Raw genomic sequence first — 13839 nt, forward strand, 5'->3', positions numbered from 1 at the left:
TGAGTGCATTAGGTGTATAATTAATGTAAAAAGACTAATTATGTTCGTTCGATAAATGAACCTTACAAGCCTAGGAATGAAAAAAAAATTATGGATCGTAAAGAAAATTCTTGGAAATTATAATAAGATTGTAATAAAAGCCATTGTCTTCTCAAGCCTCGGTACGGAGGCCGTGTAGGGCTTTCCAGATGGGATGGGATTGCAGTGGTTTCCGACAATGAATACATGCATAAGCATAACATGCATAAATAAAATGAAATAAAAAGCATATATTGAATAACATCTAGATAAGAGTGATTAAAGTGTTGGTAACTGTAAATGAAAATAAATAATTAAAACAATCAAATGTATTTAGCAGTATCTTTTTATTGATATTTACACTTTCCCGGCCAATAAACTGATATATTTCAGCCACAGACGATATAAAAGCGTGAATTAAAGTTTTTATATAGAATGTATTGTGTTAACTAACATTAGTTTTCAACAGAAACTGCAAACTTACTGTTAAACAATTATAAATGTCTGACGAAAAACATCATTACACATATTTAAATACATAAAAAACAAACGCATCCATAAAAAACGTATTTTGATATCTCAGTATGACAGTTTTTAATTCTATATATGGCACGCATATACATAAATGCATTTAATTTATCACAACACACTTGTAACTGTTCAAAAGTCAGAGATGAAGGCAAGTGTGGAGCGCTTGGATCATAGGACTAGGTGATAGGCCAGCGACCCAAAGGTTGCTTGTTGAAGCACCACCGTGGTCACTTTGGAATCAGATGTTACATAAGACGTGACGTGTAGATAACGTTACGGCGCATTAGTGAGTGTTTGGAAGTCGTCTTCATTGCCTATCTAGATTATTACCCGGTTATAAATTACAGAAGCATACAGTTATTAGTTTACAAACTACGAAAGCCGAGAAGGGTCATTCGAGATTCGAGATTCCAAATACGAGATTCGATATACGAGATTCAAGATTCGAAATTCAAGATTCAATATCTAAATTAACCAATCAAATCATGGATCTGAAACCTGTATCCTAGCAACATCAAACTGTTCTAAATAAAGATCATTCGTACATGCTCTTTCCTACAAATAAATGTCTTAATAGCTTTTATATAGTGGTTATGGAATGGTTAAATTAAACTTGATGAATTAACCCCACACAGTATAAACAATTAAATTAGAAATAACACTGTTGGCTTTGCGAATCGAAGTGGTTTTGTTTGCCCTGTACGTATTTCCCCCCGAGCAATTTTAACCCGAAGTGTATTTGCCCCAACTGTGTAAAAATCGACTCGCGAAGAAAGATCTGTTTAATCTAAATAATTAAAACTGAGTGTGGTTTTAGCTATGAAACGAAACTCAATGAAATAATCGACATGTCAAAATATAGGTTATGATAAAGTTTTAAACCATAGAAGATATAATGATTTACAACCTCAACGACATTAATCCAGATAAGAATAGTGTATTGTAGGGTATGGCAATGCCATTGTCGATATGAGAGAGAGAGAGAGAGAGAGAGAGAGAGAGAGAGAGAGAGAGGGATTAAACAGAGCAGAATTATCATTTAATTGATTATATCATATAATTTGATAATTTAAATTATATAAGTGACTCAAACGGTCCAATATTTGACTGCTATTTTTAAACATCCCGAAGTATACAAACATTTGTTTATATGTATTAAAGCTCCTCTGTACATTTATACCTAATATCTATTTTTAGATTTAAACTCAGTCATATAAACATATAAGGTAAAAGTAATATAAGTAAGACTCATTATAAGTTGTTTACTCAAGAAAAGGAAAAAAATTGTATTTATTAATAATTCCGTATGATGTGATAATATCTCAATGATTTGTTTATAATCATAGTACTAGTGTATGACTGTATGCATACATAAAAACGATAAGTAATGCTTATATTTATTGGTGAAACAAGACAGATTATTTATATTTAGATTATTTAGATACATGTACTAATCTTCATGCGCGGATCTAGAAAGGAGGGGGTCAGGGGATCTGGACCCCGTCCTCGGGAAAATTGGAGCTTATTAAATTTACATAGTAAAATTATTTAAAATTAGCCTAGGACCCCCTACAGAAAAAAATAGCTACGCTTATGAAGTTCTCTACCATAACCGCATTTTTACACAAAAGGGGTGAAAAAAACCCAGGTTTTAAACTATTACTGGTGGTGAAATACCCCAGGGTTCAAACGCATCAGGTGGAAATGCACCAGGGCAAACAAAATCACTTAGACCCGCGAAGCACACTGCATTATTACTAGTCTACTTAAATATTCTGTGTTAAAGTAAATACAAATAATTATTTAGTAAGGTAGGGAGAAGTGAACATAGCATTTATTTGTATATAAGAGCATGTACGGATGATTTTTATTAAGAACACAGCAGTTATACTCATCCCTTTCTCCTAAATGAGAGAAAAATCAAAAATCAAATAGTTGGTAAACACTGAAAACTTTTTACACCCCTACTGCTTGCGAAATGTACAATAAAACCTAAAACCTTTACAAAAAGGGGGCATCCAGAACATTTAGCACTATACGAATGCAAAATCAATATGAATGCATTATTAACGTATGTTTATGCGTTTACAACTCTTCTATTAGAGAGAGAGAGAGAGAGAGAGAGATTAAACAGAGCAGAATTATCATTTAATTGATTATATCATATAATTTAAGTGACTCAAACGGTCCAATATTTGACTGCTATTTTTAAACATCCCGAAGTATACAAACATTTGTATATATGTATTAAAGCTCCTCTGTACATTTATACCTAATATCTATTTTTAGATTTAAATTCAGTCATATAAACTGTGTCATATAAGGTAAAAGGGAGGAGACATCTCCTTGTTTGGAAATTGACTAAATTCGATGAACAAGATTGTGTCCATTTCTGGCAGTGTTCTCAGAGATGACACGGTGTGTGGAGTATATAAGGCTGCCCGGTACCTCTATTCCAGTCATACCAACAGCTGCAAGACTAAAGCGATCCTGAGGTAAGAAATGATTTTAAAATAATTTTTAAAAAATAAAGAATTACATGTATTTGAATCAACGTCGCCAACATTTAATTTTTACAGCTTGTGCTATTTTTCCCCCGGAGAAACTTGCATTAGTCTTAGTCTTTTGGACGTATTAAAATCGGAGCAATGTTTAACATGTTTCCGTTCGAGTTTCTAAATAAACTCAGGCACGTAGCATAGTTTTTGAAAGTGGGGGTTAGGTAGAGGGACAGATTTATCCCTAACCTTGACGAGCATACAAATTTTAAAAAATGAATTTAAAACTTCGCAATTTTTCAAAATCATAATCTGTGGGGGAGAGAATGGTAGGAGAGTACATTAGACTTCGATTTTAAGGATAATTTTTATAATTTTCCTTTTTTCCTTTAAATGCTCCTAAAAAGTGTGGGGGGGGGGGGGGGGGGGCTCGTGTTAGTTATGTGTTAAAGTGGGTGAACGGTTGGGGTGAAGGCAGCCCCCTCCCTTATACTTCCTTGCTTCAAATTTTCTCAATACTCTCAATGTTTCATTACCTTTCAGAAACAAATTTCGGTAACCAAACCAAACAATAACCATGCCTATTAACCTGGTTGAGGACGACATTGCCTGTGTTGTGATTGACAATGGGTCGGGCATGTGTAAGGCGGGCTTTGCCGGAGATGACGCCCCGCGGGCCGTGTTTCCCGCCGTCACCGGACGACCTAGATACGACGTAAGGCAGCTGTTTTCTTGACAAGTCAATTTCATTCAGTATCTTATTTTTAAAAATAAGTCTTCATCTAGAATCAACGAGATTCATTCTTCTAGATATTATTGCATATAAACGGTTTACTAGCTTTGCGTACAAATAAAAATATAATAATATAGATAAAATACTTGTACATGTACACATGTACAATTCATATTTATAACGTAATTTTAATTTTTAGATTGTAATGGCGGGAATGGGAAGCAAGGATTGCTACATTGGAGACGAGGCCCAGAGCCACCGGGGAGTCCTGTCCCTGAATTACCCAGTAGAACATGGCGTCGTCAATAACTGGGACGACATGGAGAAGATCTGGCACCACACGTTCTACAACGAACTAAGGGTGGCTCCCGAGGACCACCCAGTGCTGCTGACTGAGGCACCACTCAATCCCAAATACAACAGGGAACAAATGACGCAGGTGATAATTTATTTATAAAAGTAAAAGAAATCATAGAGAATTTATTTTCTTTATTCATGTTATTTTTATCTTGAAGTGATTTAATATTAGTATTCGATTTTTTTTATTGATTTTTTTTTCAATTCTTTTAATGTAACATTAGATATTCAGATTATGTTCGAGACCTCAAGTGCCATTTTTCATTCTTTATCAGAAAGCTTCATTTCAATTGTATATTATTGAAATGATCTTAATATTATTGGATTAACCCTAAATCTTTTATTTCAACGTACAGATCATGTTTGAGACATTCAACGTGCCCGGGTTCTACGTCAGTATCCAAGCCGTCCTCTCTCTGTACGGAGCCGGAAAAACAACAGGAATCGTGTTCGATTCGGGAGACGGCGTGTCTCACATCGTCCCTATATACGAAGGTAAATCGAAAGCAGCAGTGTTCCCACATTAAAACATTAATATAGGTGATACACTGAATAGTCAAATCTATAATGAATACATTGTATATAAAATTTAATATATGAATCGATATTTTGCTCAGGTTACGCTCTTCCACATGCTATTAAGAGAGTGGACCTAGCAGGCAGAGATCTGACCAAGTATCTACAAAGGATTCTTCATGAACGAGGATACAATTTTGTCAACTCTTGTAAGTATTTCAACTACTCCACTTTTGAAAAGAAAAGAAACATTTCTTAATAGAATTCGAAATGCTAATGGAAACACATTTGTTTAACTATTTCAGCCGAACAAGAAATCGTCCGTGACATCAAAGAAAACCTCTGTTACGTTGCTATGGATTTTGAACAAGAACTCTGTGCCTCTGCACAATCCTCCGCACTGGAAAAATCTTACGAACTTCCGGACGGTCAAGTGATCACCATTGGAAACGAGCGTTTCCGGTGTCCGGAAGTGCTGTTCCAACCATCCTTTACAGGTAGGTGGTCAGATTCTAGGCCTTTTATAGAGATTGGGCATTTTGTATTAATATAGCATATTTTCGATAATAGGAAACCAAAACAATAAAACGTTTTATGCTCAGTGTGTGTTTTTTTAATGAAATATAGGTGACAGTAAAATAAGATTTTAAACATGGTTTCCTTTACAGGTCTAGAAGCGAGCGGAATACACGAACAGATCCACAACTCCATCATGGCGTGCGACATTGACATAAGAAGAGATATGTACAGTAACATCGTGTTGTCAGGGGGCTCCACCATGTTTCCGGGGATCAAGGACAGACTAGCCAAGGAGGTCACGGCCGTCTCTCCCAGTTCAATGAAGGTCAAGATCAGCGCCGCGCCAGAGCGGAAATACTCAGTGTGGATCGGCGGATCTATTCTAGGTTCTCTGTCCACTTTCCAACAGATGTGGATCACCAAACAGGAGTACGACGAATGTGGGCCAGGAATAGTGCACAGAAAATGCTTTTGACATTAATGCATAGTTCGATACAAAATTGGCGATCTAGGGATGACAATTCAGGAAAAAAATTAAGGACCATTGGGGTACAAGATTCCACTATTCTGGAACTTCCTTCATTGACGTTCCCAGGTTCCAAATTTCCCATCACATGACCGTCCAAGAGTGAATTCAGACTAGAATCAAATACTTACCCGTATACATGTATGATGCGTTGTTGCAAGCCAGTACATCGTTTTCTGCAATTGTCGTCATAATGATGTACTATTTATATTATATGTTGTTGATACTCATTACCGGCTTTTTGTTTATATTTGTTTTGTTATTCCAAAGAAGCCCCATATATTTATTTATCAATGTTTATTGTCATCAAAAAATATCAGTGATGCTTGTTTTATTTATTGCATAGTTATTTCACACATGCTGTCACTTATTTTGATACTCTGTTTAATATGTGGATGATTATTATCGAATAAACATATGAATAAAAGATTATTCAAGTTTCTCCTCGGTTTCTCTCCTTAAAAATAAACACCTATTGATACCACTAATGTGACCCCCCCCCCCCCCGGCCAATATTATAAACAATAAAAGTTTGGAAATGTTCGTTAAAGGATTGCATTTTTTCTTTAAATTTGACGATTACATAATAAAATATTTTAAAAACATGTTACCCTTAGTCCTCTGCGTCTCCACAAACAAACTCTGACCGATATTTGATTTATTTATACACTATTCTGATAAAAGATTGAATGGGAAAGAAAACTAAAACGAACTACAACTCTGTAAGGAACGTTGCATTGCTCAAGTCCTTCACGCGGATCCAAAGGTTCCCCTTTGAAATATGTCAAAAAGATATTACATTTCGTACATGCCACATTTCAGTCAATGTTTGGATCAGCGAAATATTTTTTATCTGTCGGCCGTAAAACACATTCGGCTGTAAAAAAAAATATATCGACAGGGAGCAATCACAATCAGTCAACATATAACCTCTGAACCAACAACTTCAGTACTACCATCTAAGAATCATCAATGGTAGTATATTCTAATTAAAATTAAATCCATTGATCCACTCCAGTAGATCGCTACACAATTGGAGCAGATGAAGAGATCTAATTTTATTTAGATTGGTGAAAATAAAGTTACCTTCAAGTGTTCAACATTTTTAAATATTAGTGAATAAGACTTAGTTAACTGAAAACCAAAGCTCTTGAAACAGTTTAATTGGAATAATTTGGAAAAAATTGCTAGAACAGGTAATAGAATGTTCTTGCAACAATTGCACACATGATAAAACATCATACGTTTAAACATAAATTTGTTTGTTCTATGATGAAATGATAAAAATTCTGTTCCTTCATTGAAACAATATGAAATGTAGTGAAACACCACAATACAGATATAAAATATGAAAACATAACAATTCTTTCATGAAAAACAATTGCAACAAAATGTTTGGAATAACAATACATGTATTTTACACAAAATAAAATAGTAAAACCCATCTTGATCATAGCACCCTTAATTTGTTTTCTCTAACGAAGTATACCAATGTCACATGTCTCCCTACCCCTTACTATTAAAAGAGATAATGGTGATTTAAAACTGAAAAATATAAAAAAAATTAAAAAATCAGGGATTTGTTGAATGTGTTGCTAAACTATAAAATGAAAATTTGAGTACATGTGGATTACAATATCATGTAAAAAAAAATTGGAAACTTAAAAATTCAGTTGAATTCAGAAAAAACATGCAGAATAATGCATCAGACGCAAAAAAAAATATTTTGAAAAGGCGTGTTTATGAAGATTCCCATAAATGATTTGACTTTAAATTGTTCTCGAAACGCAGCATTTACCGCAAACTGCAAATAATGTGAACGTTCCATGCGTCAGTAGCTACATGGATATTTTAACACCCCTCCTCCCTAAAAAAAACGAAGCGTAGAATTTTTTTGTTAAAAAATACAATGTTGGGATTAATTTTTAAAATTTTTATATATACTCGGAATGCTTCTTAGAGAATTTAAACGAACATCTTTGAGATGCACACCGTGTACATCGTATCAATTTATCGTTTGATTCTACACCTCTATTGAATAAAATAATCCTATGTTAGTCAGACTTGTATCACAGCAGTTACTCATCCCTTTCTCCTAAATGAGAGAAAAATCAAATACATGTAGGGGGCAAATACTGTAAACTTTTTACACCCCTACTGCTTGCGAAATGTACAATAAAACCTAAAACCTTTACAAAAAGGGGACATCCAGAACATTTAGCACTATACGAATGCAAAATCAATATGAATGCATTATTAACGTATGTTTATGCGTTTACAACTCTTCTATTAGAGAGAGAGAGAGAGAGAGAGAGAGAGAGAGAGAGAGAGAGAGAGATTTTAAACAGAGCAGAATTATCATTTAATTGATTATATCATATAATTTAAGTGACTCAAACGGTCCAATATTTGACTGCTATTTTTAAACATCCCGAAGTATACAAACATTTGTATATATGTATTAAAGCTCCTCGGTACACTTATATCTAATATCTATTTTTAGATTTAAACTCAGTCACATAAACTGTGTCATATAAGGTAAAAGGGAGGGGACATCTCCTTGTTTGGAAATTGACTAAGTTCGATGAACAAGATTGTTTCCATTTCTGGCAGTGTTCTCAGAGATGACACGGTGGGTAGAGTATATAAGGCTGCCTGGTACATTTATGCCAGTCAAACCAACAACTGCAAGGCTAAAGCGAACCTAAGGTAAGAAATGATTTTGAAATAATTTTAAAAAAAATAAAGAAGTACATGTATTAAAACCAACGTCGCCAACATTTAATTTTTACAGCATGTGCTATTTTTTTTTCCTGAGAAACTTGCATTAATCTTATTCTTTTGGACCAATTAAAATCGCAGCAATGTTTAACATGCACTCTTGTAGGTTTCCATTCGATTTTCTAAATAAACTCACGCACGTAGCATATAGTTTTTGAAACTAGTGGTGGGGAAGAGGGACATATTTATCGCTAACCTTGACGAGCATACAAATTTAAAAAAAATAAATTTAAAAATTCGCGATTTTTCAAAATCATTAACTGTGGGGGAGGGAATGTTAGGGGAGTACATTAAACTTCGATTTTAAGGAAAATATTTATAATTTTACTATTTTCCTTTAAATGCTCCTAAAAAGTGTGTGTGTGGGGGGGGGGGGGGGGGGGGCTCGTGTTTGTTATGTGTAAAAGTGGGTGAAGGTTTGCGGTGAAGGCAGCCCCCTCCCTTATATTTCCTTGCTTCAAATGTTCTCAATACTCTCAATGTTTCATTACCTTTCAGAAAAAAATTCGGTAACCAAACCAAACAATAACCATGCCTATTAACTTGGTTGAGGACGACATTGCCTGTGTTGTGATTGACAATGGGTCGGGCATGTGTAAGGCGGGCTTTGCCGGAGATGACGCCCCGCGGGCCGTGTTTCCCGCCGTCACCGGACGACCCAGATACGACGTAAGACAGCTGATTACTTGACAAGTTAACTTGATTTATTCTTTTCTAAAGAAAACATTCCTATGAGTTCTAGATGCGTACAAATAAAAGTATGTCGATTGATAAAATACATGGAAAAGTGCACATGTACATTTTATATTAAACGTAATTTTCATTTATAGATTGTAATGGCGGGAATGGGAAGCAAGGATTGCTACATTGGAGACGAGGCCCAGAGCCACCGGGGAGTTCTCTCCCTGAATTACCCAGTAGAACATGGCGTCGTCAATAACTGGGACGACATGGAGAAGATCTGGCACCACACGTTCTACAACGAACTAAGGGTGGCTCCCGAGGACCACCCAGTGCTGCTGACTGAGGCACCACTCAATCCCAAATACAACAGGGAACAAATGACGCAGGTGAACATTTTTTATTTATTTTTTACAAAAGACAAATATCTGGTGTCGGTATGTTCACTTTATTGATATTTCTTCCAAATGTTATTTACTTCCAAATCTAACATTTAGCAGTATTTGAGATTATGCTAGAAACGTATATTGCCAAACATTGCTAAATTTTGATTTCAAAAATGAAATGCTTGCTTTCAAATGTTAAAGTGTAGTAGTAGTAGAATATCTTGACTTTAGTGCCTTTACGCTAACTTCAATATATTTCAACGTACAGATCATGTTTGAGACGTTCAACGTTCCCGGGTTCTACGTCAGCATCCAAGCCGTCCTCTCTCTGTACGGCGCCGGAAAAACAACAGGAATCGTGTTCGATTCGGGAGACGGCGTGTCTCACATCGTCCCTATATACGAAGGTAAATCGAAAACAGCATTGTTCCTATATTAAAACTTTAATATAGTTGACATCTCGAATTAATTGTGAAATACAACGTATATAATGAGTACATTGTGAATGAATTGATATTTTGTTCAGGCTACGCTCTTCCACACGCTATTAAGAGAGTGGACCTAGCAGGCAGAGATCTGACCAAGTATCTACAAAGGATTCTTCATGAACGAGGATACAATTTTGTCAACTCTTGTAAGTTTTTCTGCATAGTTTTGAAAATATTTATCAATAATCTATTGAAAATTTCTATTGAACAATTCTAACTGAAATACAAAATTAATGTCTTAATGTATCGATCGTTTTATATTTTTCCAGCTGAGCAAGAAATCGTCCGTGACATTAAAGAAAACCTATGTTACGTTGCTATGGATTTTGAACAAGAACTCTGTGCCTCTGCGCAATCCTCCGCACTGGAAAAATCTTACGAACTTCCGGACGGTCAAGTGATCACCATTGGCAACGAGCGTTTCCGGTGTCCGGAAGTGCTGTTCCAGCCATCCTTTACAGGTAGGTGGCCAGATTCTAGATCTTTTATAAAGAGTGAGCTTTTTGTATTAATATAGCATATTTTCGATTATAGGAAACCAAAACAATAGAAGATTTTATGCTCAATGGTTTTTTTTTTTACATGAAATATAGGTGACAGTTATAAAAAAAATTAAGTATGGTTTCTCTTACAGGTCTAGAAGCGAGTGGAATACACGAACAGATCCACAACTCCATCATGGCGTGCGACATTGACATCAGAAGAGACATGTACAGTAACATCGTGCTGTCAGGGGGCTCCACCATGTTTCCGGGGATCAAGGACAGACTAGCCAAGGAGGTCACGGCCGTCTCTCCCAGTTCAATGAAGGTCAAGATCAGCGCCGCGCCAGAGCGGAAATACTCAGTGTGGATCGGTGGATCTATTCTAGGTTCTCTGTCCACTTTCCAACAGATGTGGATCACCAAACAGGAGTACGACGAATGTGGACCAGGAATAGTGCACAGGAAATGCTTTTGACATTGATCCATAGCTCGATACAATATTACCGATCTAGGGGTGACACTTCGGAGGTAAAATTAAGGACCATTGGGGTACAAGATTCCACTTTTCCGGAACTTCCTACATTGACGTTTCCAGGTTCCAAATTTCCCATCACATGACCGTCCAAGAGTGAATTCAGACAAGAATCAAATACATACACGTATGATGCGTTGTTGCAAGCCAGTACATCGTTTTCTGCGATTGTCGTCATAACCATGTACTATTTATATTATATGTTGTTGATACTCATTACCGGCTTTTTGTTTATATTTGTTTTGTTATTCAAAAGAAGCCCCATACATTTATTTATCAGTGTTAATGGCATAAAAAAATATCAATAATGCTTGTTTTATTTATTGCATAGTTATTTCACACATGTTGTCACTTATTTTGATACTCTGTTTAATACGTGGATGATTATTATCGAATAAACATATGAATAAAAGATAATTCAAGTTTCTTCTCGGTTTCTCTCCTTAAATGTGACACCCCCTCCCAAATATTATAAACAATACAAGTTTGGAAATGCTCGTTAAAGGATTGCATCTTTTTTTTTTAATTTGACGATTACATATAAGAATACTTTAAAATCATATTACTCTGCGTCGCCACAAACAAACTCTGAACGATATTTGATTTATACACTATACTGATAAAAGATTGAATGGGAAAGAAAACTAAAACGAACTACAACTCTCCTCTTGTAAGGAACGTCGCATTGCTCAAGTCCTTCACGCGGATCCAAAGGTTCCCCTTTGAAATATGTTTATGAGATATTACATTGCGTCACATTTCAGTCAATGTTTGGATCAGCGAAATATTTTATATCTGTCGGCCGTAAAACACATTCGGCTGACAAAAAAATATATCGACAGGGCGCAATCACAATCAGTCAATATATAACCTCTGGACCAACAACTTCAGTACTACCATCTAAGAATCATCAGTGGTAGTATATTCTAATTAAAATTAAATCCATTGATCCACTCCAGTAGATCGCTACACAATTGGAGCAGATGAAGAGATCTAATTTTATTTAGATTGGTGAAAATAAAGTTACCTTCAAGTGTTCAACATTTTTAAATATTAGTGAATAAGACCTAGTTAACTGAAAACCAAAGCTCTTGAAACAGTTTAATTGGAATAATTTGGAAAAAATTGCTAGAACAGGTAATAGAATGTTCTTGCAACAATTGCACAAATGATAAAACATCATACGTGTAAACATAAATTTGTTTGTTCTATGATGAAATGATAAAAATTCTGTTCCTTCATTGAAACAATATGAAATGTAGTGAAACACCACAATACAGATATAAAATATGAAAACATAACAATTCTTTCATGAAAAACAATTGCAACAAAATGTTTGGAATAACAATACATGTATTTTACACAAAATAAAATAGTAAAACCCATCTTGATCATAGCACCCTTAATTTGTTTTCTCTAACGAAGTATACCAATGTCACATGTCTCCCTACCCCTTACTATTAAAAGAGATAATGGTGATTTAAAACTGAAAAATATAAAAAAAATTAAAAAATCAGGGATTTGTTGAATGTGTTGCTAAACTATAAAATGAAAATTTGAGTACATGTGGATTACAATATCATGTAAAAAAAAAATTGAAAACTTAAAAATTCAGTTGATATTGTTAAATCTTTAAAGGGCTAAAGAGACATTATTCATTTATTAAATTCAATAAATTAAAAAATTCTAAACCATCAAGCACATGTAACATACAATAATGCTACATCAAATGCATGTTATACATGTATTTTAATGTAAGAAAATAGAAAAAAAAACTGCCTATGTATCAATATGAAACATACATGTACATGTACACTGTACATGCTAGCAGTATGACCACCACTTCAACATAAAAGTCTTAGACAACAGTGCATGTAAATACAACAGCTATACAATCACACAAATCAGAGGACACTGGAACAAGTATCTCTTCTTTGAAGAAATAATCATGATCAACTATAAGTGGCATCTTCTTTCTTTTAAAAAAAAAGACGATTTATAAAAATCAAGAGAATGCAGACCTTTCTAAAAATAGTTCTGTAAATATTAGAATAAAAAAAACCACAAGTTGATGTAAATCATAATGGAAATAGTTAATAAAAACAACTAAATTATTGCACTATAATAATGGATTTCTATAACCATGGAGATCAGTTATTATGGAATATACAAATAAAACAGAGAAATCAATTGCTAGAATGTCAACAACTTGGGACAACAAACGAAAACAGGGGAAGCATCAAGGAAAAGACAAAATACAGGACTGTCTTGTTTGTGAGGTAAATATAAACACCCAAAGCTTTGGAATTGCACCACACAAGACAACAGCTGATTTGTTCCTTCATAAACTGAGTATATTATTATCATTAATCTTTCTTTAGGCATCAACTACAGCATCCACCTTTTTTCTTCTTAACACCATCTTCCAAATGAAGGGCTTTTTCAATCTCATCATCTTCTTTTTCCTTTAAAATTCTAAAAAGAAAATTTAAAACAATATGTATCAAACAATTAAAATAATCATATTAGATAATACAATTAAATGGATATTCCAATATATAAAAACTGTATAAATATTAAATACTACGTGTGAACAATATTTGATGGAAAACAGATATTCAACAAGGTAGCATATATTTGATTTAGCACTTTTCTGAATTACCTATGTCAAAACATATATGCATATTTAACAATGCACTGGATTGAGTTGAAGCTGCTTCAACCAAAATTTCAAAATATAATAGATATACTATAGTAATTGTTCTAATGTAATTAAAAGCTACACTAA

At 34.5% G+C, this 13839-nt stretch overlaps 2 protein-coding genes across 12 annotated transcripts in view; one reads left to right on the plus strand and one right to left on the minus strand.

Moving 5' to 3' along the window:
• The first annotated feature begins 2951 nt into the window (after nucleotides 1-2951).
• On the plus strand, nucleotides 2952-11468 carry LOC105328556 (actin-1). Its single transcript, XM_034465905.2, has 11 exons — nucleotides 2952-3044; nucleotides 3591-3762; nucleotides 3980-4219; nucleotides 4494-4632; nucleotides 4755-4862; nucleotides 4959-5150; nucleotides 5322-5384; nucleotides 9840-9953; nucleotides 10073-10180; nucleotides 10304-10495; nucleotides 10669-11468. The coding sequence occupies exons 2-11, from the start codon at nucleotides 3625-3627 to the stop codon at nucleotides 10992-10994; spliced, it is 1620 nt and encodes a 539-aa protein (XP_034321796.2). The 5' UTR covers nucleotides 2952-3044; nucleotides 3591-3624; the 3' UTR covers nucleotides 10995-11468.
• A 671-nt stretch (nucleotides 11469-12139) lies between these two features.
• The window catches only part of LOC105319166 (EF-hand calcium-binding domain-containing protein 4B), a 28938-nt gene continuing 27238 nt past the window's right edge, over nucleotides 12140-13839 (minus strand). For all 11 annotated transcript variants that reach the window (XM_011416581.4, XM_034465387.2, XM_066085867.1 and 8 more), the window contains one exon: nucleotides 12140-13526. In XM_011416581.4, coding sequence (XP_011414883.3) covers nucleotides 13436-13526 — 91 coding nt within the window. In that variant the 3' untranslated portion in view covers nucleotides 12140-13435. The remainder of the gene's footprint in view (nucleotides 13527-13839) is intronic.

Source organism: Magallana gigas, chromosome 5 (assembly GCF_963853765.1).
Source record: "Magallana gigas chromosome 5, xbMagGiga1.1, whole genome shotgun sequence".
Classification (NCBI taxonomy): Eukaryota; Metazoa; Mollusca; class Bivalvia; order Ostreida; family Ostreidae; genus Magallana; species Magallana gigas.

What these genes read in the sequence shown, in the direction of transcription:
- LOC105328556 (XM_034465905.2), top strand. Translation starts at nt 3,625, where the DNA reads ATGCCTATTAACCTGGTTGAGGACGACATTGCCTGTGTTGTGATTGAC. An exon ending in CATCGTCCCTATATACGAAG is followed by an intron (nt 4,633 to 4,754) that starts GTAAATCGAAAG and finishes TATTTTGCTCAG; the next exon opens with GTTACGCTCTTCCACATGCT. An exon ending in GTTCCAACCATCCTTTACAG is followed by an intron (nt 5,151 to 5,321) that starts GTAGGTGGTCAG and finishes TTTCCTTTACAG; the next exon opens with GTCTAGAAGCGAGCGGAATA.